Genomic DNA, 26,086 nt, shown 5'->3' with positions numbered 1-26,086 from the left:
CCGTGCCTCATTATGCTAGTCCTTCGTTGTGCCTGAATGCATTACAAAATGCACGGCGAGCGACTCAAGGCCGACGATCATACTGCCACTATATCATGTTTAATCCTCCCAAGCTCTGTACCGAACCGATGGGATTTCTAAGTAATGTATTAATTACTGTATACTTTATCACGCCATTTGTTTCCGAGCACATGTTCTACATCCTGGAAAAAATCTGTAAATTGTCATCATGCAAACTGCATACCAGATTCACAACAGAGTATTGCAATTAACGCCCGGCGCTCATCGAGGCTGTGACCTTTGAAGATGTTCAGGTCCATTTTATCCAGGAATGCGACTCTGCATGGGTGCAGGTTTATGTCTTCGAGCAGCACTGCTGGGTTTGGCAAATACTTAGCGTCCCGGGGGAGCCAACTGCCGCCGCCCTTCAGGAAGCAAACTTCTTCCTTGAACTTCGTAACGGGCCGCACCGGGCTTTTGCGACCATACTCTGCATCCAGGATTTTGCAAGAGGCTGCGTCAGTAAAAGGACCAAGGAAACTTCTCAACTCCTCGAAAACGGTTGGCTATTGGCTGGTCGGCACATCGGGGCTTGTGTTTGGGATCGTTGTTTTGGGCGGTTTAACCCGACTAACCGAATCTGGGCTAAGTATCACAGAATGGCGTCCGGTGACGGGAACGCTCCCTCCTATGAATGAGAACGACTGGCAGGAGGAGTTTAGGAAGTACCAACAGTCTCCCGAGTTCCAGCAGTTGAACTCGCACATCAGTCTGGAGGAATTCAAGTTTATTTATTTCATGGAATGGGTCCACCGCCTGTGGGGGCGTGCCATTGGCGCCGTCTTTGTGCTCCCTGCTGTTTACTTCGCTGCGACTCGGAAGACCTCGCCGCGTGTTAACAGAAGGCTCTTCCTACTGTCCTTGGTTTTGGGCTTTCAGGGATTCATTGGCTGGTGGATGGTTCGCTCCGGTCTTGACCAGGGCCAGCTCGATGAGCGGAAGTCCAAGCCAACTGTTTCGCAATATCGGTTGACCGCGCACCTTGGCACTGCCTTCGTTCTGTATATGGGAATGCTGTGGACTGGTATTGAGATCTTGAGGGAAACAAAATGGGTCAAGTCGCCCGCAAAAGCGATGGAGTTATTCCAAAAGCTGGACAGCCCAGCATTGGCTCCAGTCAGAAGAATGGCACTTGCGCTTACTGCCCTGACGTTTCTCACCGCCATGTCGGGCGGTTTGGTCGCTGGGCTGGACGCCGGTCTGATCTACAACACATTCCCACATATGGGCGACAACTGGCTCCCCAAGCAACGTGAGTTAATGGACGATACCTTTGCAAGGAAGGAGGACAAGAGCGACAAGTTCTGGAGAAATATGTTCGAAAATCCAACCACCGTCCAACTCAACCACCGGATTTTCGCAACCACTACTTTCTGCTCGGTGCTGGCCTTCCATCTGTACTGCAATAGGAGAAAAGCCCTGATCCCAAAGAGCGCTAACCGGACTATGCACGCAATGATGGGTCTCGTGACCTTGCAGTTCTCCCTTGGCGTGGCGACCCTGCTATACTTGGTACCGGTTCCACTGGCGTCTGCCCACCAGGCAGGTGCACTGGCGCTGTTAACCTCTGCTCTGGTATTTGCCGCTCAACTCCGGAAGCCACGTGCGCCAATGAGACTCCTGGTGAACAGCCTGCACGCCCAGCAGAAGAGGGCCAGTGGCCAAATTATGTCTGAAGTCTCCAGGTTAGCTAAATGAATCGTTAAGGATGCGCAATGCGGGCATGACAACCGGGGTCTCATGTAAATAGAAAGCCTACTATCCCGGCTAGTGACATTGTCCATACAAATTATTAGTGGCTGTGATTGTGACCAGCCATCTTTGCTTCTCACCGATCTGGAGGATGGCGGCCGAATGCGCGGCGGGATCAATTCCGGTATGGCCCAATATAAATTATAAATAGTGGTTGCACGTACGAGCAAGAAGAGGCTGTAAATAAAGTGACGAACGCACAAAATGGCTTCGAACGTTAAAGAGGGGATTCCAATGGATTTAATTCTAGGGAATTTAAACGCTTCACTGGCTCAGAACATTTGTATCGCTGCCGGGAATCCGCCTAATCAAAACAACATATACGGGATTTATACCATATTTCACGTAAATAGCCCCAATGCGAACATGTTTACGTTGATGTACCCGCATGTTCATTTTACGACATCAACTTGTATAGGACCTCATGGGGAAAAGCTTCCCAATGGTACTGGCTCATCACGCACCTCCAGGAGTGTGCTCCTAGCGGTCCTGCTATCGGCAATGATGGGGGTAGGGTTAATATGTGGCTAATTATTTCGGTTTATCACTGATCTGAGTTTCGCTTCATCTCGGACTGGCCTTCGAAACGATATAAAGCAGGAGAGGAATTTTGTAGCAGCAGCTGAGAAAGTAGCGCAAAGACAATGTTAGACAATCCGACCTCTACGAAGACTAGTCTCTATATCGATTCCGCCTCCTCCAGTAGCTCCTCACGCGATCCTATGGTGCTCCTAGCGGTGCTGATCTTGGCAATGTTGTAGGTATGTTTATTATGCAGCTAATTAATCCGGTTTGGGGCCAATAAGCTGTTTTAATGGATTGAATGTGTCTGATTGCTCTCAATCAAAGGCTTAACGCTTAGCTGAGGGTTGGTGTTCAGCAGAGCATCGATATTCGTGCTTGATAACCGCCAAAGAATAAACATGAACAATGTCCGGTGCGGCTTAAATAGTTGCCCGCAACTTTCCACAATATCCTCGTCATATATGCGCCAGTTGCTGTTCTTATGCTTTATCTTACTTCGCTTAACGGTCGTTCGAGAAACCATCAGTTTCTTGAGCACTTCTGGCCTCGCTGTCAGATATCGGGAACAGCCCCTTGCTATACCCAGGTCATCCGCGGCAAAAACATCTTGGCGATGTAGGCTCGTGACCAGGAACATCTTGGCGCTCCAGGGGCCAATACCCTTAACATTTCGAACTAGATCATCAACTATTTCCGCGTCACTGCCGCTATTGAAAAGATGCTTCAGGCGCATCTCGTTCTGATTGAAGTACGCCGTGAGCGATTCAACGTACGATACCTTGCGCGCAGAAAGACCGCACTTTCGCAGACTCGCAGAGTCGCCAGCTGCGAACTTGGATTGTAATTCCACGTAGTTTGGAAATGTACCACCGAAAAGCTGTTCCACTCGGGATTTGATGCTTCGGGCTGCGGCGCCGCTAATTTGCTGCGTGATTATACCACTCGCCAGGTGTTTGAAATGGCTTTGCAATGTAAGCTGTCTTTCTGTCGCTATCAGGTATTGTGGAAACTCCTTGGCGACGATGACTTCTAACAATGATGAGTCAACACTCAGAATATATTGGACGGCTTTCTCAAAGGCGTCACTGTGCCGTGATAAGTACTCTATAGGAATATTACCAACATCCTCACGTGCCCTTTTCATATCGTAGCTGACGCCTTAGTAAATGGCATCTTTCTACCTTACAGTCGTCATACGCAAATAATTTATTAATAATCTGCCAGTGGCAAAAAGCGGGATCTGAGAAGTGTCTTGACTGAGTCCGCGGTTCCAACTACTTTTCTGTCCTCTCAAGAAGGTCTACTGCCTATTGACCAACTATGAACGTTACCGTCAGTAATGAAGTCACGGACGAGCTCTTAGGTCCATTCGAGTTGAGCGATGATATAACCTTGATGGACTTCATGGCACTTATAGACTTCGATGAGAATGAACAGGCTCTTTGGCATAATATGCGGCAGTTAAAATCGGTCGACCGGGAGAAGACACTAATGCAACTGGGCATAGTTGGAGAGTCGTTGGTGGTTGTGAAGGCGATAAAGAAGAAGGCCACCGAAGGCTCTACAACACGGGCGTCAAAGGCCTCCGCAAAGGCTGCAAAGGCGGCTGCAAAGGCGGCTGCAGTCGCTAGGGACACACCTGCGGAACAAGCTACGACTGTGAGCCCTGTTGCGCAAGTACCTGTTGCTGTATCGCCGGCGGTAACTGCGGCGGTACCCACACAGCCGACCAGCCCTAGCGGTGGACCTGCAGCCGCCAACGATATTATTACACCCGAAGACGAGTATATTGAAACTTTCCGAAAATCATTGCTCAACAGTCCCTCGCTAGCATCCAATATCCCGATACCTGGTGTGAATCAGCTGATTCAAGACAGTCAACTTTTCAAGCAGCTTATAGGGCCTGTACTGTTGCACAGAAGGGCTCAGCAGCAAGCTGCTAACCAGATGGGCACCGCACAGAGTGAATATGTGAAGCTCATGAGTAACCCTGATGATCCTAGTAACCAGGCGCGCATTTCTGAGCTGATCAATCAACAGGAGATAGACGAACAGCTACACAAGGCCATGGAGTATACGCCGGAGGTTTTTGCATCGGTGAATATGCTTTATATTAACATGGAGATCAATGGACATCCTGTGAAGGCGTTCGTCGATTCTGGAGCACAGTCCACCATAATGTCAACTGCTCTAGCAGAGAGGACCGGATTGGGCCGCCTTGTTGATAAACGGTTTCGCGGAATTGCCAGGGGAGTAGGTAAGGGAGAGATCATCGGCAGGGTCCATGCGGCCCAAGTCAAGATTGAGACACAGTTTATTCCCTGTAGCTTCATTGTATTAGACACCAACGTCGACCTCCTTTTAGGATTGGATATGCTCAGGAGATATCAGGCCTGTGTTGATCTAAAAGAAAATGTGTTAAAGATTGCTGGCATTGTGACGCCCTTCCTTCCGGAGGCAGAGATTCCTAAGCATTTCGATATGGATCCTAGTGCTGAGGCTACAAATTTGCCGTCGACATCCCCGCTGGGAAACCAGAAAGCTGCTCCAGAGGCTCGTGATGCTGGTGTCGGATCGGCTCTATTGAACAGATCAACCCCCGCGACCGCAGAACGCACTCATGCTGAGGAAGACGTGCGGCGGCTAATGGATCTCGGATTCTCCCGCGCAGAGGTATTGAAAGCCTTGGACCACTCGCAGGGGAATGCCGAATATGCCGCCGCATTTTTATTTCAATAAGCCATTGGTGCGGATATACGTACATCGCCTATATACTATGGAATCTCAGGCTTGGAAGCAGATCATTTTCCGAGTTCGATTTCATATTGCTTGCTAGTATCCAGGGCACCTTCTCCGTCATATCTAATCCGCTAATCTCAATTTCCGAATTAAAGCTCTCTATAAATTCCCTCTCATGGATATTGATGCTAGACATGTAGGTCAGGTACTCGTTGAATATCGACACGGTACTCCAGTATGACAGCTTCCGAAGACAGGCTATAACCAAAGAGGTCACCAGCTGACCGTTAGAACAATGTATGTAGCAGGGATAGTGATTTTTGTTTATTAGAAACTGCGCACACTTCACTACCACATCGTACTCTATTGGAACCTGTTTCTTCTTTCTCTTGATCTTTGGCTTGCCCTTCGAGACCTTGTCGATATTACAGGGTATATGGAATACCTCTATGCCCTGTGCCTCGCAGAAATTCTTCAGAATCGGGTCATTGGTTATTGGTTCTGGTGTTAGTGATACAATATATTCTAACTGCAAAGTCCTGAGGAACGGTAGATTAATCGGCCTGGGGTATGATCCGCGATATAGTTTGGGCTGCACGCAGCTAAAATTCAAAGGGCTAACGAGTTGCATGGATGTTATATTCTTATCAGACATGGTCTGTGATCTTTTAACAGTGTCTGTCTCTCTGTTGGGCGCAAGGGATTTTTGTCACCTACTGAACTCTGACGGCGCAGACTGAAATAATCATTTTATGGTAGCGGGCTACCATCCTACCCCGTGTGACTGCAACCAACACTGAATACGCTAAGATAAGTTATAGGGAAATTAAGATGGAGTTTGCATATGAAGAAGCGGCAATAGCTCAGCAAGAACAGAACGATGCCGCGAATCCTCACGATGAGAGAACGGAACAGGTGTTCCACACTCTGGAGCGCCAGGTGGAGAAGCAGTACCAGCGCACCGCGGATGCGATCAAGAACCTGATGAATGACGACGAATACGTGGAGCTGCAGCTTCCTTTAGACGCAAATTTGACGGAGAAGGCACAGTCTGTGCTCAATTCGCTGGACAAGAACCTGCATACCGTGGAGGAGACAGCTCAGAGCTACTGGAACCAGGTGTCCCAGAAATCCTTTTGGTCCTCGATGACAGGCACCATCTCGGGCAAGTTGAATAACGTCGTCAGGTTCGTTGAAGGAGGCTCGGATGATGTGTCTACGACCAACAAGTCTACTGCACGCGATGCCGGAAGCCGCACGGCTGCTCAGTTGTGGCAACTCGCCACCGATCAGAATCTGTACTTGGCCTATAAAGACCCGGTTCCAGAAATTAATATCGAAGAACGCACGGAGGAAATAGCAGATTTATTGAAGCAAGATGAAGCGCTCCGAAAACTCATGAATACGATCGTCCCAACACGCATCAAGTATGCAACATTCTGGGCTATATACTTCAGTAAGCGCGATAAACTACTCAGTATTGAGGAAAACAGACGTTCGGTGTTGGAAGGCTATGATATGAAGAGCAATTTGAAGGAAGAACTTACCTGGGACGATGATGACGAAGACTATGAAGAAGTTGTGGAGATCACCAACACTAAGGGTGAGGTGGAAACCCGCATTGGCACAGTATCTCGCACGAAACCGCTCCCCAAAGACAATTCTGAGAGTGCGGCTGAATCTGATGATGACGAATGGGAGTAAGATTTACATTACAACGGTGTTTTATATACCTCATCTATATCATATCATCACTATTTTCCCCGAGTTATGTCATCATGTACTGTGTATACGATGGTAAAATAATACGTATGCGTTTTGGGTAATATACTCCCTTGCGCTTCTGATTTGCCGCCAGTTTGTATCATCGTAGTAACACCAGCCAAGTACAGCTCCTTTGTTAACATACGCTGTGTAGTGGCCAGCACGTAGGGTTCCATCGTGGCAAGCTATCCCGTATAGTTGGTAGTTAAAAGGTGGAACTTGCCCTCTCGAAGGTAGCTCTACGTTATTGTTCGTGACTTTTTTGTCATAATCATTGGCCCAGAATGCAGTCAAGTCCAGTACACTAGGGTAGGATACAAAAACATTGTTTTTGTTTAGCATATTATCGAACCGTTTGAGATGAATAATTAAATTACGAGGTAACCTCGTAATGGTGATCTTTTTAGTGGAAGGTTGTCTTTTTTTACAGGAAGGACAAGACCACTGCTCCTCCTGCTCCAAAGTTTCGATTTTGGTAAATTCAGTGAAACAGTCGGTAAGTGTACATGTCCTTGTGCTAGGCACTGGAACGGAAAGGACTGAAAACGGTTGATACGTAGTTGAGGTCCTCTGGCACACTTTACATTGCAACTGAGACGCGTACTGGCCTTGGAAGAGATCTACAATGACACTGAAATCTGTCGTCAAGTAACGCTCCCACTCAATTGCGGAAGCCAGTCGCATGGGCATCATTTCCCTCATTTTCTCAGCCTCTTCTGAAAGCTCTTTCAAAGGAGGATTGTTACCACATTGGTTTAGGTCTTCATGTAGGCCATCCAATAGGAATTGGCAAAATTCTTGGCAGTCCTGTTGTGTGTTATCTTTGAACGAGGAGTTTATAGATCCGCATGCAATCTTGAACTGTGTTGGGATTACAGCCGTCTTCTCGTTACCCATCTTCTTCCTGATATCCTTGCCATATTGATACATTTGGTGAATGAGCTGCGAAAAATATCTTGCCAATAAACCTTTAGAGCCGAGTCTGCTGTTCAAATTAATGTGGTTCTGATATGAATTATTCAAAAACATCGTGCATAGTTCTTGCGTTCCAAGAAGACATTGGATGATGCAACTCATATAGCATGAGTTTCCACAATTGACCAACCCAACACTGAAATTTAGATTCGATACCGCCACCGTAAGATTCTGCTGCCCAAGGGTCTTTATGGAATCCGTGAAAGGTAGCGGTGTGTCTGGTGGCTTCATTGGGCTGGCTGATCCACTATTCGCCAAAAGACTTGAGATACTATTCGAAGCTGAAGATTTTGATACTCCAACCGCGGAAAGAGCCCTCGATGGAGAAGTTATAGCCCGTGCAGTAATTGGAGATAATTGCGGTAAAGATTTCATATACTCATCATTTGTCATCAATTTAGGCGTTTCAGGGTAAATCGTGGAACCATTTGAAAGCTGTGGAGGGACACTGCCGGGTCTTTCGTTTATATTAGACGACGATGAGGAGCTTCGGAAGTAATCCCTAAAGCTAGGAACTCTCTTTAGTTTTGATTTTTGCTGCGTGGGAAAATTATGCGGGTTCCTTATTATGCCGTGTACGTCAGTCGGTCCGGATAGCATCGTTTGGAACATATTATTATACTGTTTTTGAGGAGTAGTCTGTGGCATTAACTGCAAGCTGAGGCCAGAGGTATCTCCGTTTAGGTAAACGCTGTCTCCCTGTGAAGATACACAGAAGTCCGGGTGCGCATTAGACCACTCAGAAAACCCGCCAGCCAAAATGAAGACCTTCGTCCTGTCAAGCGCCTTCTCAAAGGAACGGTTTATCAATAAGTCAACTAGAAGTTGCTGCTGCTGCACGTTGTGTTTGTTCTTTTCACTGTCTTGCGTGTAAACCACAATATAGTCGAACTTGTCGCGATCCTGAAACAAAGCGATCTCGGCATCAGGACTGGTAATCATCGATTTCTTTCCAAGATCGATATCTGTATACGATTCCTTGAACGAGACGGGCTCTATGCAGATAATAGACGACGATTTGATATGGCAACGCATAAAGTCAAGGCGGGGCCGAACGTCCACAAGCAAGACAGTTCCAGAGGCGGATGGGCCCATGAGCAGGTTGCGGAGAAGCGTAGCCGGAATGCTCTTGCCACTCTCCACACCGATCTGCTCGTTCTTCGCCTCCGGGTCCCGCCGCGAGTTCTCCTTCACAAACCTCTTGATCTCTGCGATCCGATCATCCTTGACTAGGCGGTTCACCAACATGTTGTATATCTCTAGCAGCTGCTTGCCCGTGCGGTCTACAGCATCGCTCTTCGCGCGCGCGTACTCCTCGAGCTTCGGGATCTTGTTCAAGACGATCAGCGATACGATCTTGAAGTAAACATATGCTGTTTCGTATAAGTCATACAGTTCCTTAGAGGGCACCGGCTTCGACACGCTTTTGATCTTTTTGCACTCATCCTGATAGTTAGACAACGTGTCAACGCACTGCTGGAGCAACAGTTTCATGTCCGTGCTTTCAGTTCCATTCTCAGTGACAAATTGTTCAGCGAGATGGGAGAGCTGGCTGATGGACCTGCACCAGACCCTGCTTTCCTGAATATGCGGCATAACTTCTATTGTTTTCTTCCTGCCTAGCCCTGTCGCTGATCACCGAAAACCCCCAGCCTCTGCTCCTGTTTTCCACTTACTCTAGCCACTGGTAGTGCCACTGCTACAAATGTGTGAGCTATATTTGTCGTTTCGATTTTCTGTGGACCTGCCCCCTCAACGCCGCCGCGACTTCACCAGAGCTCCGAGAGTCACGTGAGCATAACGTATCTGATCCTGAGCTTATAAACAGCACTAATAGCCTCGAAGCGGCATTCTAGGCTTCTATGCAGCGTCATTACGCTGGTCTGCACTATGCACACGGAGGTTTGTTTGCCCAGTGTTCGCTTAAAGGCGCAGCTGCGAACCGAAATTCGCCTACTCTTACGTAGCAGTAAAACCTCCGATAAGGCCTGCACAGCAAAAATGGACTACTGGATTCTACTAGTGCTGGCATTTCTGGTGGCAGATAAGTCATGGCATTTAACTGGGCTGCTAGCTACGAAGCTGACTTCGCCCGAGAGATTACAGCAGTTGATCAGGGAGCGGCAGGAGCTGCACCAGCAACAGCAGTCATTGAGCGCGCAGGACCACTACGCCAAGTGGACCAAGAACAACCGCCGCTTGGACGTGCTGGACCGCGACATTGCTCGCGTCCGTAAGAACTACCTGGAAAGTGTGGAGGCGACGAAGGCGCGGCTGGCGAAACTGAAACTGCTTGTGGTCACCGTGCCCTTCACTGCATTGAAGTTCTACAAGGGCAAGCTGCCAGTGTATGCGCTGCCCAAAGGCATGTTCCCTCGCTTCATCGAGGGTACGCTGGAGCATGGGTGGCTGTACATGGCCCTAGCACCGCTCAACATGAAGCAGTTCAGCGAGGGCGCGTCGGTCGCGGTGTCGCTCGGTATCTGGCTCTTTGCGTTGCTACGTGTGCTGGGTGCGATAGAGTTTGTCTTGGAAACTCTTCGAGAGCAGAATCCGCAGGTAGCCACGGAAACCGCCAAGGTTCATGCGCGCACCGCGCAAGCCGCCAGTGCGAACTGATGGGAACACCGGAATGCGCAACGTGGCGCCTGCTCGCCAGCCGCCGAGCGCAGTAGCGGTCTTTTGAGCTGTGAGCTACCCATTGATGACGCTTCGAATTAAGCCGAACACTGTTGCTTGTATAGATGCGGAGCATACGCAAACTCCACCTGGGAATTGGCACATAAATAGCTGATTTCATCGTTCTCCGATTGAGAGTTATATCTGAGCTTTATATATTGGGTCACCGACGTTGCGTCAAAGTTCCTAATACAAGCAAGATACTCGCTCAGGTTAAAGGCCCAGACGTCTGCAGTCCACAATTGTCCTTGAACAGCTTGTAACCACAAAACACCCTGCTGTATAATTATTTAAACGAAAATGCTATTCATCGGAAGCTGGCCGTAGGACAAGGAACCGGCAACATAGATTATCATGGCCAACAATAGTATGCGTAACGGGTCTTCGCAATTAGGCCCTGATACGGCGCTGAGTCTTTCTGCGAGCATGTGTCCAGAACATGGCTCAGCCTCATACAATCAGATCACTTTGAAGGAGAAGTTACGTGAACACTTCAGAATGCCCGCAGGTTTCCGCCAGACATTCAAACAAACATACTACGAGAAATTGAGGCGTGCGCAGCTGAACTTGGTGCACGCTAGTGAGAGCTATCATGATGCATGTGAGGGTGCTCGCTTCAAGTTCTATAGAGCCCTCGCAGATACGCGGCAAGTTTTGCATGAAATGCGAGATGCCATTGACAATATACGCGTGGAAGCGCAGCTATGGCGATACGATCATATTAATGCCCCGAAGTTGGATAGCTTATTTCGGTACGAAAGCCTGAAATCGAGGAGTATTATCCATCGCATTGGACCAGGATCTGGAGATGAGCAGCGATTTCATTCTGGTGAGGTACAGAAGGACAAATCCCGCGCAGTTTGTCAGGCGCCACACCCTTCTCCGAAGAGCTCTAATAGAACAGACACGAGCGACAACACTATTTCCTTGACTACAGATGAGGACGCTTTCGAAGGAAATGACATTATATGCTCGGCCCCTCTGAAGCTCCCACACACGGATATTAAGAACGTCGATGTTTTGCATAGAAGTGCCTCTGCTCCTGTTGAGTTGATAAATGATTCCGATATCTACCTATCTCGATGCCCTACTGTCAATGATTCTGCCAATAGTACATACGCAGACACAGGGCTACATTCGCGTGTTTTAGACTCAGAGACCCAGATAGAGACTGTCCGTAAAATAACAGATATCATGATCCGAATGTTTGACGAATACATGAATGACAATAATTTAGACACCGACCAGCGTATCCCCAGTTTGGCTATGCATGAATCCAGACCAGTTACGTTCTCTAGTCATCCAACGGATCTTGTTTCAAGTAACGACAGTAACACTGTTGCAATGCCACTACCGAGGCCCAGAAGCTCGGTTTGTAACGAAATAGATAGGTTGAATAGCATGATTGAGAGTGCCATCAGTATATACAACCGGTACAGCGAGGAAGGCCTGCAGTCCAGTATTTATAATATTACTGATGCGAATGACCAGAACACAAACCAGTCGTTGCGATATTCCGCATTAGAGAACAGTAATAGCGGTTTTTCAACGGAGAAGTCCAATTCATTATCTCTACGACACTACCCAAACGAGGCCATGGGAACTATGAAAGATATTTTGGATCGGGTGGTGAACCAGTTGAATCAGTTTGAGGGCAGTGAGACGTCGCTGTGTTTACCAGATTCTGAGAATTCGGCAGGAAAGGCAGAAACAGTCGGAAGTCAGTTTCTAGATCCCACTTTGAAGTCCGTTCTTGCGCCAGTCGTTCTACAAAGAGTCCCAGAGGGTGTTGAGGTTCCCCTATGGTGTACAGTGAGGCACACAAAACAAGACCTTCTCCAAATAGAAGAAGCAGACGAAGATCAAGAGGCTACAAATAGCTTGGAGTACAATTCTGAACAAAGTGTATTGTTCGATCTCTCGGATACACCATTAATATGCACACTAGGTAAGCCTTCGCTTGAGGCAGCAAATTGCGGGACAATGAAAACCATTGATGAAGATCGCATTTACGATGATATATATGCTTTTGAAAGGACGATGTTCTCTCAGATGCCATTATCTTTGAAGCTGTTGTTCAATGAGTATCCGCCATATATTTATGAAAAACGTCTCTTAAGACCTTTGCCGCCGTCACTCAAGGTTTTGTTCCAGGACCCGGAACACGAATACGAATGGAAGAATACAGACGAGCTGTTGCTTAAACCGCATCATGCAACTATTGATAGTAACTGGGAGTTCCCAAATATGTACCCTTTTCTGGTGAAGGGCCAAGCCACACAGCCTGCTGCAGGCTTGTTCTTTGGTAAGTGCTGGTTCTGCGGGCATCATATAATCACCAAATTACACAACTGCCGTCGAGAAAACCTTAAGAAACATCTACAGCATACTGCTGACAATGTTAAATTTCATTTGGTTGATTTCTGCGAGGATATCAAATTAGAAATTGATTGGGTACTTTACAAGTTCAAATATGAACTTTTCGCGGAAAGTTGATTCCAGGAAGAATCGAGGGCCAGGCGCAGTCTCGCCGGTCCATTTATACCTGATACCGTAAGTCTCTACTACTTACCCTTTAAACAGCTGGACTCTGATCTATCCTTTCGGCGTGTATTAATAGAATCTCATCTTTAACTCCGGTCACTTCTTACATTGGTCTTTTCACGCACGGTCCGTGTTCGTTCGGTTCTGTGCCCAAAAATCATCATACAGGCATATATATTACTCATAATAGTTACAGATTTATTTATTGAGGTGATCTATCTATATTCTCATCGTTGTTTCCAAGTCATCCATCCGCCTCTTCCCTCTTCTTCTAGCAAGCCTGTCATCCACTTTCGCACTTTCGCGTTTTAGTCTTCTCATGTTCCTCTCTTTCTCTATTTCGCGCTTTTCTATCTCCCACTGCGACAGAACCTCTACTTTAGGACACCAGTTACTGCCCAATGTGTCGATGTCCAGTCTGATACCCGACAGACACCCAAAGGCTGCTCCATTGGCGACATGTTCCGGGTTGAGGTGGCCTTCCAACCAATCCTTCTTGATTTTTAAAATAGACTCGTAAAGGGCGTGCGCAATAGCCGGCATAAACTCTCTGGTCAGGCCCAGGTCCTGAACCACCAGCTCTGCAAACTGCTCCGGAGAGAGCGTCTGGTCGTTGAGATTCCACTCAAAGTTATCCTCGTAGAGCTTCGAGTCAAGGTTGCACGTTAGGTTGATGATCACATGCAGATCGGGCACAACAACAGACGCCAAAGTCTCGTACTCCTGCAGCTGGTCGTTGATAGCAGCGACAATCTGGTTCTGCAGCGACAGATTGTGGGCAAAGTCCAGGTCCTGGCAGTATATCTGGGCAAACTGCTCCAGCGTTAGCGAGTGGTCATTCAGGTTCCACGTGAAGAAGTCAATGATCTTGTGGCCGTTGTGTTCCAGGTTCAGCCTGATCGGTATCACCACCGGCTGCGACGAGGACGAGTACGCTCCCGCGCCCTCGTCCTCCGCTATGCCCACCGCCTCGCCGGAGCCCCCCACGCCCGCCTCCAGCACCTGCTCGTAACGCACCGCAATTTTGCTCTGCAGAAACGTCTCGCGGATCCGCGGGTACCGCAGAATGCCCGTCGGGTCGTCCTGCTGCTCCAGATCGGGCAGGTTGTTGTTGCTGGCCACCGCGTCCTCGTGCCCGACCTCCTCGCCCTCGCCCTTGCCGTTGTCGCTGTGCACCTTCTCGTCGTCGTCGTTCTGGTCCTGCTCTATGAAGTCGTCCAGCAGCAAGTCATTGTCGTACTCTGAGTAGTTCACCACCTTAGCGCGCTTATGGTTCCGCGTCGGCGCGGCCGTGATGAAGAGCGGCACATCTTCGTTCCTTATCCGGTTGTGAAAGTTCGTGAGGTACGCCTGGGGCAGTAGCTGCGACATATTGGCTCTTGCCCTTCGCCTCTCCGCCTGTCTCGTACCAACAATAACGTCTCTGAAAGACCACGCATCCGCCGCTCTCACCCCGCCAGTGTTACCCGGACATTCAGCCCTAGAAAACACCAGCCCTACTCGCCCCGGTCAGTAGCGAAGAGCGCTTTGCCTGCCAGCAGAAACCGGCAGTATCTGCCCTAGGCGCTCGAGGCCTCACGGCGCATATAAGTTCAGTCTGTCTACTCGTCTACACCAAGGCGCTAGCTACGGTTTGTCTGTCCGCCAGCGAAAAAATTAAAGCGAAAAAAAATGTTTTAATGTTCTCCCTCTCATTACTTCCACTTCTCTTCCTTCTGGTACATAGTTCGACTTGAACCAGATACATCACAATGTCCTTTTCTAACTTCTCTAAGATCGAGACTGTGCAAGAGTTGAACAGCTTCTTGGCTGACAAGTCCTACATCGAAGGGTATGTCTTTACACAGTGTCTCTGGCGTCGCGGGTGAGGCGACTGAAAATTTTTTCGGTGGCAGCGCTACGGCGAAGAGACCGCAGGCTAGCACATGCAGGCTGATTTAATGATGAACGAAATCTTTGGTCCGTGTTTATGACGGGAAGTAAGACCCCCGGTATGAGTGACACAGAGAATGTGCCTAGACAGCACACTTCTGATTCAGCCTGCATGGCACGCCGCGTGCGAGCGATACGGTACTAACAACGACGCAGTACTTCTGCCACCCAGGCCGATGTTGCCGCCTTCAAGGCCTTCCAGGAGACCTACCCAGAGTTCTCCAGATGGTTCAACCACATTGCCTCCAAGCAGGAGGAGTTTGAGTCCTTGCCAGCTGCCTCCAAGGCTGCTGCTGCCGAAGAGGAGGAGGACGAGGACGACGTCGACTTGTTCGGCTCCGACGACGAGGTCGACGAGGAGGCCGAGAAGTTGAAGGCCCAGAGATTGGCTGAGTACAACGCCAGAAAGGCGGCCAAGCCAAAGCCAGCTGCCAAGTCCATTGTCACCATGGACGTCAAGCCATGGGACGACGAGACCGACTTGGAGGAGATGTTGGCCAACGTCAAGTCGATCGAGATGGACGGTCTATCCTGGGGTGCTCACCAGTGGATCGCCATTGGTTTCGGTATCAAGAAGTTGCAGATCAACCTTGTTGTCGAGGACGCCAAGGTTTCCTTGGACGACTTGCAGCAGTTGATTGAGGAGGACGAGGACCACGTCCAGTCCACCGACATCGCCGCTATGCAAAAGTTGTAAGTGCGCTCAGGCCGCGGCTGTTGTGTACGTTAGGTATGCTCTCTGTATATCCGGAGCGGCGCCCGATGGCGCCACCTACTAGTTTATAATATAAATAAATGTTCTAGGAATCTTGCGCCTTGCAGTGCAAAAAGCCCCGTTTGAACGCCGCACTTGCCAAACTCACACCGAGACTGTGCAATGGGGAGCCAGGAGAGGACACCCACCAGCTTTCTGGAAGACAGCGAATGTTCTGATAAGCCATGTGCCCCCATCAGCTGTTCGCCGCAAGGAGAGCGCAGCGCAGCACGGCCTTATGAAATGAAGATGCTAGGCCAATATAGCCCGTTCGATGACCAGAAGACCTCTGCTGTGAACTGGGCCTCACTGCAACAGATATATCCTGCGTTGTCTTTTTATGGTGGTCCTTCATCCATATTCTCTACGCCATTATACCTTCTCGTTGGAACTGAGAAGGGCCCCGTGTTGATCTTTAACCATAAACAGTTCCTGCAAGTAACGCTTGTGCCACAGGCTACTGCTTTTCAGAGCTGCGTGTCGCTTATCAGGATTTCCGACGATGGTACCTATATTGCAGTTGCATATTCTTCGGGAGATGTCTTTATCTGGGACTTGAACCGAGGCCCAGAGTACCCCAGTAATCACATAATATCGATTTTACACATTAATCACCATCAAGGCTATACAATCAATGGGTTGGGATTTCTACCCGAGAGGCATACTGGTGTAGTAATAAGCGATACCCGTGGACAGGTTTGGCTTCATCGTGGCTCAAGGGGAAAGCTATGGCAATTAACGTGTAAGTCAAAGTCGCTGCTGAACATAAATTCGATGAAGAGCCAACTTCTGGCTAGTGAACCATCGCCTAGGTTATCCGAATATCCTGAGTTGCAATTGGTTGCGGTACTTTGCCACGATAGCCTAACCATTATATCGGTGAACCCTATTCTGGCGACACAATGGTTTCATAGTCTTCGATTAAATGAGACTGTCAGTTCTGGTTTTGTTGCATGGTCGCCTGGAGCAAGTTCGCTGGCCTACGCTTTGGGTTCCAAAGTCCATACTGTCAATATAGAAGGGTTTACTCGGGATCGTGTAATAGTTTCAAAAGAGGAACCATGGTCATGGAATACTACAGAGACCGTGGCAATGGTTCAATGGCTTGCCTTAAATACACTTTGTGTCCTCTCTTCTGGAGGCATGATGACTGTTTTAAACACTACAATGGCCGCGCCAGTTCTTATGAGTGTCGATCTTTCAGTACAAGGCTTTGCCAGCCCATCGCAACGCTCCCTCACTTGCTTGGATAAGCAGATTTTTTTCCTAACCAAATACCTGGTTAAACATGGAAAGTTCTTATCATGGACCGATTTACTTTTACAATACGTTCAGACAGGCAATTACTGCGGCGCCCACAAGGCGATAGGCTACCTGGTTACCCACGGCGCAGGTATCGCAGCTCTAGTCCAATTAAGTGATGATAGCGAGGAGAGGAAGTCGCAATTAACTCAACCATTCAGGAATTTATCCTTAGCAAGCGTAAAGTTCTTAATCAATCAGGAATCTGTGGAATACGCAAAGTTTTATGACCTGCTGTCACTAATTATAGAGGTAGGTTCTTTATTCGAGAAAAGCTTGACGCAAATTTTGGAAGATATCTTTGAGTTGCTGGACCATACCCATAGTGACGCATTTTATGACGCACTATCCAATCAAATACTGGAGGGGACTCCCTTCAGCTTACCGCCGTTTCTGCTCAAGGAAGTTTTACAATATTATGCGGAAACTAAAAACCTGAAGATGATTGAATTACTGATAGTAACATTGAATCAGTCATCTCTGGATATTGACATGGCTGTGAAAATATGCCGGAAGTTCAATTTGTATGGCGTCCTTATGCACTTATGGAATAATATTTTTGATGACTACCTCACACCTCTCGTCGATTTCATTTGCAAGCTAACTAAACAGGATGAAAAATGTGCCATACTTGATAAAGATGACCCCAATCCCATGTTTGATATTTATGACTATTTGTCTTGCATTCTATTGGGCCTGCAATATCCAGTTCGTACAATTATAAGTGCTGACACATCGTTAAGAGCTAAACACCAAATATATTCTTTCTTGTGCAGTGGAACTGCTCTGAAGTGGCCGACAGATTCGAAAGACAAACTTTTTACCACTGATAATCCGGAATTGGAACCTGCATACCCTTATTTACAGGTGCTACTGAAACACGATCCGAAGAAATGTTTATCTATGTTCTATAAGGTATTTGACGACCCATTCCTCAATGAAGATCGCGTAGAGGACTCCGATGCGCATGCCCACCACTTGCAAATAAGCAGACAGTTTTTGGTTGATGTGCTTCTCGAACTTCTGAAAACCAGTAATGATGTTTACCGAAAAGTCTTGATTGCAGTTTTCATCACCCGGGCTGTTCCAAAGTTCCCGCAGTTCTTAACCGTCTCTCACGCAACTCTGGATGAGTTGGTTTCCATCATGTGTACCTCCAATATTAACGAGCTGAAAAATGAATGTGAACAAAGTTTAGAATGCTTATTTGCCAGCTACAAACCCAGTAATATGGATGAACTTATCATATATTTGAAAGATTCCGGATATGATAGAGTACTGTTTTATTTTTACAAGAATATACCCCGACCAGCAGACTATTTACGATTAAGGATTGAATCTCAAGACTTGCAGCAATCTAAATTTACAATATTGGATGTCATGAGTGAAAGCATAAGTTTGACGATGTCTGGAACATCAGAAAGATCAGACGTTATTAAGGTTATAAGGGAAAACATCAATACAATTCTCATTTTGGAACAAGTAGATGCTATAGCAGAGGTTTTGGTTAGTTTGGATGGTGGAGTAGAGGATATTATTAATCAAATAATATCAGGCGAATATAAAAAGCGCTTCCTGGAGAAAATATTTGAATTGAATCGTACAGAAGTGATGGATCCTGAATTTCAACACCTGTATATACAACTATGCTGTGAACAATGTGACTTTAAAGCCCTCAGGAAGTGGCTAAGAAGGATTGACTTTTGCAAGCTCGATGTGTGCGGGGTTATAAAGATTCTTGAAGAGTTTAGAGACCGAGAGAGCATTATTTTTATCTACATGAAGCTAGGTTCTTTTGTTGAAGCATTGAATGTTTCTGACTCGGCTTTCGTGGACGCAATAGCAGAGCATGATTTCAAACAGGCGGAGACCTTTGTGCAACTCGGCATTGATATCTGCGAAAATTCTACGGATGCTGCCACTGAGTGCTGGACTAAGTTATTGGTTAGCATCATAAAAAATTACTCCTTCATTGCTGAAGGTGGTAAGCACACTGAGCGTGATTTACTACAACATGTTATTTTGAGACTCTCCTTATGGGAAACGACCAATCCCGGACGAAATGAGTCTCCATTCGGAGATATATTGGTAAATGTGTTAAGCAAGCAGGATATTACAGGTACAAAGATACATCTGATCAGAGAGGTCATAATAGATTTACTAAAAGCACACATAGTAGACGAACATATTCAACAGCTGATTATGAAAATAGTCGACAATTCTGCCGGCACAGTTATCAATGAATATATTGAAAAGTTAGAGTCTGGCTGGTCTATTTCGAACTACGAATGCGAAGTATGCGGGAGAAGAATATGGGGTGTCGGTATTGCTACTCAAGAATTCCTTGATTGGAAGTCTTCAGAGCTTTCAAGAGGCACAGAATTGGAGCGTGTATCTACCGCTACAGGGCTTATTATATTTCGCTGTCGACATGGGTTCCACGAACGATGCTTGCGAAATATGGGCCAAAGTCAAGATTCATATTCTTGTCTCGCCTGTTATGAAGACAAATAAGTATATCATTAACGAGTTATGTTTTTAGCATAATAGATTATGCACAAGGTACCTTGTGATAAAGTATCCTAGTACATAAATGCGCTAAACAGAATGGATACGCTGTAAAAGATCTTATCACGAGGCATCCTCGTCCATCCAAAGCAGGGTCCTTTTTATACCTTCTTCAAGATCAACACATGGTTTGTATCCCAATAACTTCTTGGCCTTTGAGATGTTGTGATAACGAGTCGCACAGACAACCCTTACTCTGAAGGGAGTTAACCCAGATTCCTTACCGAGCAAATTCGTGAAGAATTGGGATAAGTATCCCACAACAAGTGCAACTGGCCTATTCAAGACTACAACTTTATCATCAATGTGGCCATCGGCTTTCCACACCGCACGAGCAAGAGCCCAAAAATAGGTAGGCGCATCATTCGTAATAAAGAAGGTTTCCCCGCTAACAGAAGACGCATTCGCTGGATCTAGTAGTTTTTTTGCAGCTAGTACATGTGCATCTGCGACGTTACCAGCATACGTCCAGTCGAATAAGTTATTGTTATTGCCAAGTTGATACTTTGACTGGCCGAGTTTCGCAACTTGTCTTAATCCGGGCACTAATTGCCGATCACCTGGACCAAATATACCAGCTGGACGTAGGGCAATCGTTAAAAAACCATTCTGTGGATCGTTCGCTGTTAAAACCATTTTCTCAGCAATAGCCTTCGTCTCATTGTAACCATCCATTGGGATATCAGGAATTGGCCAAGTTTCGTCGGCATTATGGATATCTTGGCCATTGAATATCACACCAGCTGATGATGTATAGATAAAAGCTGTTATGCCGCACTTTTTTGCAACGTCGAGTAAATTCTTAGTTCCTTCAACATTAACCATTTCATAGATCTCTTGGGAATTGCCATGCATGGGAGATGCTGAGTGAACAAGAACCCGAACGCCGCTTGACTTAATCGCATGCTCTACGTCTTTTGCTGAAGTCAAATCACCTTGGTAACAAGTTATCTTCGTAGGATCAAATGTAAATTGAGTCGAAATCTTCTCAGGCAGTGGCCGTATGTCAAACACATAGATATCAGGCCTAGGTGTCAGGTTCCAGTACTGCTCTATTAAGTGCAAGCCCAAGAAACCAGAACCACCAACTAATAATACTGATTCTAACGCGGGCATTTCTCTTTCTAAGCCTTTTCAAGAGAAGTTGTAGGTTTCAAATAAGATGACTGCTTGTAGACAACTGTTTAAAACCTCTTGAATAATGTTGCACGGCCTTCTTTTACAGTAGAATACAAAATTATTTTTTTGAAAAAAGTTTAAAAACGAAATAAATTTAATGTCAATATGTATTTTAAAAATATTTTCGGAAAAGACATACATATATAATATTCATATTTAATTTAATGTTTATAATATACATAGTAATAATTTGTATATAAATATTTTTATAATATATTTAATATATTAAAACTTGCAGATAAATAATATAGATATTTAAAATAATTTCTTAATATTAATAATTTGTTAATAGTTTGGTTTTATTGATCATGTGATACAATATTGAATAAAATGAAATTGTATAATTAATAATTTTATATCTAAATAAATAAATAAATTTAAATAATTAATTGTTTAAATCGAAACTTTCGCTACATATTATGTATTGAAACAAAGTAATCAGCGATTAGTTTAATCTTTCTTGGAAAAGCTCCATCCATCCCATTCGAAGTTAGCATAGCACCTAAATTCGTTGCTTAAGCCATTCATATGTTCAGGGAGAAATGTAGTAATCTCGGTATCAGGATAGTTTTTCTTGATAATTGCCCTCATTCTTTCTCCAGTACATGAGATGAGGCGATGCTTCAGAACACCACATTTTGTTTTCGTATCAGTTTTAGGGGCCAGTAAAGCCTTCGCTGTGATAGATGAATTTGTCTGACAATGTTCGTTGAGAAAAGGAGGGTCAATTAATAACCGGTCAACCTTTCCCTTCAGCTTAGAGTCAAAGTCTAAAGGTTTAGAATAATCGTAAAAGAGGAACTTGTCAGTGCCTGCAAGTAGTTCAAATCGTTTATCAAACTCCAGTAAATATATATGCTTAGTTGGGATCTCATCATCATTTAATTTCAAAATGGCAGCATATACGGAAGGTGCGCTCACAACTGCAATGCATGTATCTTCATCAGCACCATCAAGTAGAGCTTTGGCCAAGGTGTTGGCAGTTTCTTCATTATACCAAAATTGTGATAATTGCCAATCTTCCTTGAAGAGTTCCATACCTTGTTGCCTCTTCTTTGTTTGAAATTCTTCATCCGCATTGTTGTACATCCGCTCGAATTCTTTTTGTCTCTCCTCCTCCTCCTGTCTGAACTCCTGTAATGCTGCAAGAGCGTGTGATGAGAGTTGCAATTCTAAATCAGAATCAGAATCAGACATATTTCTATAAAGTTCGAGACAGCTTCTTACCTCCTGCTGGATGTCGCTTGTAAGTTAAAAATCGAATATACCTAAACCTTCATCTTCGGTTGGAATATCAAATGTCATATTTAACGATCTGGCTACATGATGATTTTTCCGTTCGATCCTTAGGGAGGCCAAAAATAATGGTTATTTACCATCTGCAAGCTTCCCAGAATACCTATCGAATTAGAAGTTAGTCGCATGGTACTTGCTCCTGACGAGATTGTGCAAAGGCTTTGTGAGGAAATAGCCTATAATAAAGGCAGTATGTACTTATGGTTGCCATTTCTCATCGTTACCTGATAATATTTGTTACTAACCCTACTAGGAATATCCTTCAAAGGTCTGTGGGAGCTAGCAAATCCTTTCGTTGAGCTTAAAACTGAACGTATTAAGAAATTTGTTTATGATTCTCTGTTAGCATCTTCTGATGTTGTTCTTTTACACAATGGAAAATCAGTTGCACCACTTACCTATGATGATGCTGTTGCAGAAGAGCCGAGCCTGGAACTCGCAATAACAGAAGATAAGCTATGGACGGTTCTAACCGGGTATAACAAAAAAGAATCCGCTATAGGTGGGCTAGCCTTTGAATTGTTGATGGAAGTCGCCAAGAGGCGTGAGCATGGCGTGAATACTATGGATCTGGCAACGATTACGAAACAGGACCCCCGAAGTATAACAGGGCGCATCAAGAAGCTCGGAAATCTAGTCACTGGAGTTCAAATTATTTACAAAGGGCATGTAGTAAAATTGATCAAGTTCTACAAATTTGCGGATGAAAAACCTAGGCGCTTATATGTGAACATGCGTCAATATCTGCCAAACATAGTTGAAACAGTTAAAAAATCCAAGAACGGTGTACGGCAAGTAGTCGACTTGAAACGAGAATTGAAGTTCGACAAAGATAAAAGGTTAAACAAGGCCTTCATTGCAGCAATTGCCTGGTTGGATGAAAAAAAGTACTTGAAGAAAGTACTAGTTGTATCACCATCCAATCCGGAGACAAAAATCAGATGTGTTCAGTATCTCAGAGACTATATCACAGAAGAGAGGGATGGGGCTGATTTTGAAAATGATAGTACAGACGATGGTGAAGAAGAAGACGATGATGCTATTGAAGGCTTTGATAATGGCAATGCCACAGGACTACTGCAGGAAACTAACCTGCTCATCCAGGACAATACCATATCGGCCAAGGAGTTTAGCATGAACAGGTTTTTTCCATTGCAGAATCAAACCTATGCACTAGCTGAGAAACGTGGAACGCAGGGAGTATCTACAATGGAATGTGTTAATACAATTGTAGGTAGCGATTACAGAAGGTCGTTCACTAAAAATAGTGAGTATTACTTGCAAACGATAGGCAAGAGTATACCAAAGAATGCACATAACCTAGGGTTCAACTTAGTTCGCGTTTACGATTTTGAGGGTAAGAAGAAATTTTACAGGTTGTTTACTGAGCATAATTTTAGATTGTTCAGCGGCTCCACTGATCAGGCGCCTACTATTACGATCCCGCATATACATGGTCAAAAAAGCTCCCTCTCCAAATTAAGCGAAGCTAATTTTATGCCTCTTAACGCTACCCTCCGCTTTACGAATAAAGACGATCAGGAAGTTTTTTTTTGGCATGGGGAATTGGATATCCCTGCTACTTCAACAACTACTGCTAGAGGCAGAAAGCGAAAGTCCCTTCAACAGGCCAATGTACGAACACCCAAGAAGAAGAAACCAAGTGTAGAAGCGAATCTCATAGATCTGGAATCGACTAATACAACAGCTGAACATGCAGTTATTGAAGAAGGTGCCGGGGAACATGAAAAATTGGTCTGCATCGGTGGCTTCACAGCTAACTCTTTAAAATCCATTCAAAGGCAAAAGGCCATTTTGGATATAGTTAGAAAATATGGTGGTGTCACCTATGTACGTGACCAGCTATATGAAGATGTTTCAAAGTACCTCGGTACAAAAATGATATTGGATAAGAAAACACTCCGAGGTGACGTTGAACTTCTGGTTGCTGCCAACAAGTTAAAGGTCAACGTCAAACCAAATGGTAGACGAGTCTTGTATCTACCTTCAATGGATGGAGAACAGATTGAAAGGTATTTGAATTCTGTAAGAGATACCAAAGTGGCATTTTCAAAGGATATTATCAAGAATACTGATATATATTTCTTCGACCAGACGGAACATAACCGCTTTCATAGAGGAACCAAGTCCGCGGAACGTGTTAAAGCTTTTCAGAATAAATCCAAACGCGCTGATAAAAAATCGACCACTGGTGCTGTAAAGAATACAATAAATACGAAACCACGGCGTGTTAGAACAAAGAAGCGGCCGGCTTCTACGGGACCTGTTGCTAAGAATGGTATGAAACCAGAGCCCACCGAGAAGAATGCCCTTCCTAAAAAGCGGAGCTCGAAGTCAACAAGTAAATCTGCAGAAACGTTCAATGTTAGCACAAAAGAGGGCAATAGGGTGCTGATTATGGCCGCAGTTATTACCAAAAGTATTAAAGGGCAAACTCTTTGGCCGGAAATTGCTCATCTTTTCCCCAATAATTCCGTTGAGCATCTCAAGAAGCAATGTACTTTGCGTAGGGTGAAGATGGGCCATAGTGGGTGGAGAGCTTTGATGGAAAAATGGAGAAAAATTATGGTGAACGCTGTGAGAAATGAACGAGCTACCCTTGAAGACGCAGAACAACTAAATCTCGTCAAACTTGTACACCTATGGATGGCTGAGGATGATGTCGGCGATAGACAGCCTCTCAAACTATACAAGGACTATGAGGAGAATCACAGAAGATACACTTTGATTAAAAATAATCAAAGGGCTAGTGTCCATGTAAGTTTAGCGATGTCGTCAATGATTCAGCGAGAATCATATCTGCTAAAAAAAACTTACACATATAGTGCTCAAAAATCTGGTTACTATAATCCGGTTGAAGAAGAGATCAGATCAGTGGTAAGATCAATTTTAATCAGCAACTCTAGTATCGAAACAGATGATATTGGAATATTAAAGGCATTTAATAGCGAACAAGTTGATAAAGTTATTCTAGATATGGCTAGGGAACGCCATATCTCTTTCGTCGGATCATCCAAGCTGCAACTTACTGACGTCGTTCTTGATCTTTTAAATATGAAAGGCAAGTACTGGGAACTTCAGAAGGCAGCTAGATTTAAGAATAAAGTACTTCAACTTTTGAATTCCGAGAAAGCTTTAGCTATAGGAGAGGAGCCATCCAACCATAGCATGCCTGTGCTGTTAGATATGTTAGAATGCGGTGTCATCGATATGACTACTGTTCCGTTGGCCGTAAAAGAAAATTCCATGTACTATGCAACGAGAAAGTATGAAGTCACCGCTTTGACACCCCCATTGATATTCTTTGCTAAAAAGAAATTGGTTGAACCCAAGCTACCTTTTGATGCGGTTCCGCGAGGCCAACCGTGTTCTCGGCTTTGGGTTGACCCGCAAGGAAAAATCAACGAACAGGTTTGGAAACAGCTTGTGTTTATGACGATACATGAAATTTTGTTTAATCCTGGTATTACCCTTGCAACTTTAACGAAGCGCTTTCGGAAGTTGGTAAGTCATAGAGAAATGGAGGATATAGTCCAGTGGCTCAAGAATCTTGCCCTTCTTGACGAAACATCGTTTGATGGCTTTATTATAAAGTCAGACTGGTATCTAGCACTTGGTTCATAACTTCAATATAGCTATATACCTATTAATGGCTATGCATTTTGTATTCCGGATTTATAAACCTATCATTGTTGCTTTAAAATGTTGACGCTAACGCATCTAAAATTCATTTTCTTGTAGAAATTCGCTAAGCTGGATGCATGCCTACTCTGAAAGTGACATTAAGTTCCAAAAAGTGTCGACACAACCAACGGGCTATTCATTTTATTTTATTATATCTGTCGCTAATTAATCGGCTTTTCAATTCATTTGTCTCTGACGCTGATGTTCGGTGCGACAATATGTACAAGACTTAAACTGACACATGCGAAACTCTCCAATCTCCTAATTACAATCAAGGCAAATACTATATCGCTCGAAGCTCACAGATATCGT

At 45.3% G+C, this 26,086-nt stretch overlaps 14 protein-coding genes and 1 non-coding gene across 15 annotated transcripts, besides 4 other annotated features; 9 read left to right on the top strand and 6 right to left on the bottom strand.

Annotated features, from left to right (window-relative positions):
• Positions 1 to 306: 306 nt before the first annotated feature.
• Positions 307 to 1,758, top strand: COX15 (Cox15p; the record flags this gene model as incomplete). The annotated part of the gene is made up of 1 exon (NM_210913.1): positions 307 to 1,758. One exon carries the CDS (start codon positions 307 to 309, stop codon positions 1,756 to 1,758), a length of 1,452 nt encoding a protein of 483 aa, NP_985559.1.
• Positions 1,759 to 2,623: 865 nt separating this feature from the next.
• MAG1 (DNA-3-methyladenine glycosylase II) lies at positions 2,624 to 3,481 on the bottom strand (the record flags this gene model as incomplete). Its single annotated transcript, NM_210912.1, has 1 exon — positions 2,624 to 3,481. One exon carries the CDS (start codon positions 3,479 to 3,481, stop codon positions 2,624 to 2,626), a length of 858 nt encoding a protein of 285 aa, NP_985558.1.
• Positions 3,482 to 3,657: 176 nt separating this feature from the next.
• On the top strand, positions 3,658 to 5,076 carry DDI1 (Ddi1p; the record flags this gene model as incomplete). The annotated part of the gene is made up of 1 exon (NM_210911.1): positions 3,658 to 5,076. One exon carries the CDS (start codon positions 3,658 to 3,660, stop codon positions 5,074 to 5,076), a length of 1,419 nt encoding a protein of 472 aa, NP_985557.1.
• Positions 5,077 to 5,104: 28 nt separating this feature from the next.
• OCA6 (protein-tyrosine-phosphatase) lies at positions 5,105 to 5,731 on the bottom strand (the record flags this gene model as incomplete). Its single annotated transcript, NM_210910.1, has 1 exon — positions 5,105 to 5,731. The coding sequence occupies one exon, from the start codon at positions 5,729 to 5,731 to the stop codon at positions 5,105 to 5,107; it is 627 nt and encodes a 208-aa protein (NP_985556.1).
• Positions 5,732 to 5,907: 176 nt separating this feature from the next.
• Positions 5,908 to 6,780, top strand: DOS2 (Dos2p; the record flags this gene model as incomplete). The annotated part of the gene is made up of 1 exon (NM_210909.1): positions 5,908 to 6,780. The coding sequence occupies one exon, from the start codon at positions 5,908 to 5,910 to the stop codon at positions 6,778 to 6,780; it is 873 nt and encodes a 290-aa protein (NP_985555.1).
• A 72-nt stretch (positions 6,781 to 6,852) lies between these two features.
• Positions 6,853 to 9,411, bottom strand: AGOS_AFR007W (AFR007Wp; the record flags this gene model as incomplete). The annotated part of the gene is made up of 1 exon (NM_210908.2): positions 6,853 to 9,411. One exon carries the CDS (start codon positions 9,409 to 9,411, stop codon positions 6,853 to 6,855), a length of 2,559 nt encoding a protein of 852 aa, NP_985554.2.
• A 294-nt stretch (positions 9,412 to 9,705) lies between these two features.
• GET1 (GET complex subunit GET1) lies at positions 9,706 to 10,434 on the top strand (the record flags this gene model as incomplete). The annotated part of the gene is made up of 1 exon (NM_210907.1): positions 9,706 to 10,434. One exon carries the CDS (start codon positions 9,706 to 9,708, stop codon positions 10,432 to 10,434), a length of 729 nt encoding a protein of 242 aa, NP_985553.1.
• Positions 10,435 to 10,848: 414 nt separating this feature from the next.
• AGOS_AFR005C (AFR005Cp) lies at positions 10,849 to 12,990 on the top strand (the record flags this gene model as incomplete). The annotated part of the gene is made up of 1 exon (NM_210906.1): positions 10,849 to 12,990. One exon carries the CDS (start codon positions 10,849 to 10,851, stop codon positions 12,988 to 12,990), a length of 2,142 nt encoding a protein of 713 aa, NP_985552.1.
• A 267-nt stretch (positions 12,991 to 13,257) lies between these two features.
• Positions 13,258 to 14,409, bottom strand: SFH1 (Sfh1p; the record flags this gene model as incomplete). Its single annotated transcript, NM_210905.1, has 1 exon — positions 13,258 to 14,409. One exon carries the CDS (start codon positions 14,407 to 14,409, stop codon positions 13,258 to 13,260), a length of 1,152 nt encoding a protein of 383 aa, NP_985551.1.
• Positions 14,410 to 14,789: 380 nt separating this feature from the next.
• On the top strand, positions 14,790 to 15,667 carry EFB1 (translation elongation factor 1 subunit beta; the record flags this gene model as incomplete). The annotated part of the gene is made up of 2 exons (NM_210904.1): positions 14,790 to 14,869; positions 15,127 to 15,667. The coding sequence occupies 2 exons, from the start codon at positions 14,790 to 14,792 to the stop codon at positions 15,665 to 15,667; spliced, it is 621 nt and encodes a 206-aa protein (NP_985550.1).
• Positions 14,980 to 15,072, top strand: AGOS_AgSNR18. The gene has a single exon (NR_149365.1). It is a non-coding gene; the product is annotated as an AgSNR18 (small nuclear RNA).
• A 180-nt stretch (positions 15,668 to 15,847) lies between the features above and the next one.
• Positions 15,848 to 19,540, top strand: VPS8 (CORVET complex membrane-binding subunit VPS8; the record flags this gene model as incomplete). Its single annotated transcript, NM_210903.1, has 1 exon — positions 15,848 to 19,540. The coding sequence occupies one exon, from the start codon at positions 15,848 to 15,850 to the stop codon at positions 19,538 to 19,540; it is 3,693 nt and encodes a 1,230-aa protein (NP_985549.1).
• Positions 19,541 to 19,657: 117 nt separating this feature from the next.
• On the bottom strand, positions 19,658 to 20,710 carry ERG26 (sterol-4-alpha-carboxylate 3-dehydrogenase (decarboxylating); the record flags this gene model as incomplete). Its single annotated transcript, NM_210902.1, has 1 exon — positions 19,658 to 20,710. The coding sequence occupies one exon, from the start codon at positions 20,708 to 20,710 to the stop codon at positions 19,658 to 19,660; it is 1,053 nt and encodes a 350-aa protein (NP_985548.1).
• Positions 20,711 to 20,895: 185 nt separating this feature from the next.
• Positions 20,896 to 20,913: a centromere (Chromosome VI centromere CDE III element).
• Positions 20,896 to 21,087: a centromere (Chromosome VI centromere).
• Positions 20,914 to 21,079: a centromere (Chromosome VI centromere CDE II element).
• Positions 21,080 to 21,087: a centromere (Chromosome VI centromere CDE I element).
• Positions 21,088 to 21,223: 136 nt separating this feature from the next.
• EFM5 (protein-lysine N-methyltransferase) lies at positions 21,224 to 21,970 on the bottom strand (the record flags this gene model as incomplete). Its single annotated transcript, NM_210901.1, has 1 exon — positions 21,224 to 21,970. One exon carries the CDS (start codon positions 21,968 to 21,970, stop codon positions 21,224 to 21,226), a length of 747 nt encoding a protein of 248 aa, NP_985547.1.
• A 225-nt stretch (positions 21,971 to 22,195) lies between these two features.
• Positions 22,196 to 25,714, top strand: TFC3 (transcription factor TFIIIC subunit TFC3; the record flags this gene model as incomplete). Its single annotated transcript, NM_210900.2, has 2 exons — positions 22,196 to 22,259; positions 22,323 to 25,714. The coding sequence occupies 2 exons, from the start codon at positions 22,196 to 22,198 to the stop codon at positions 25,712 to 25,714; spliced, it is 3,456 nt and encodes a 1,151-aa protein (NP_985546.2).
• Positions 25,715 to 26,086: the final 372 nt, after the last annotated feature.

Source organism: Eremothecium gossypii, chromosome VI (assembly GCF_000091025.4).
Source record: "Eremothecium gossypii ATCC 10895 chromosome VI, complete sequence".
NCBI lineage: Eukaryota > Fungi > Ascomycota > Saccharomycetes > Saccharomycetales > Saccharomycetaceae > Eremothecium > Eremothecium gossypii.
Note: the sequence above shows the minus strand (reverse complement) of the source record. Positions and strands in the feature narration are given on the sequence as shown.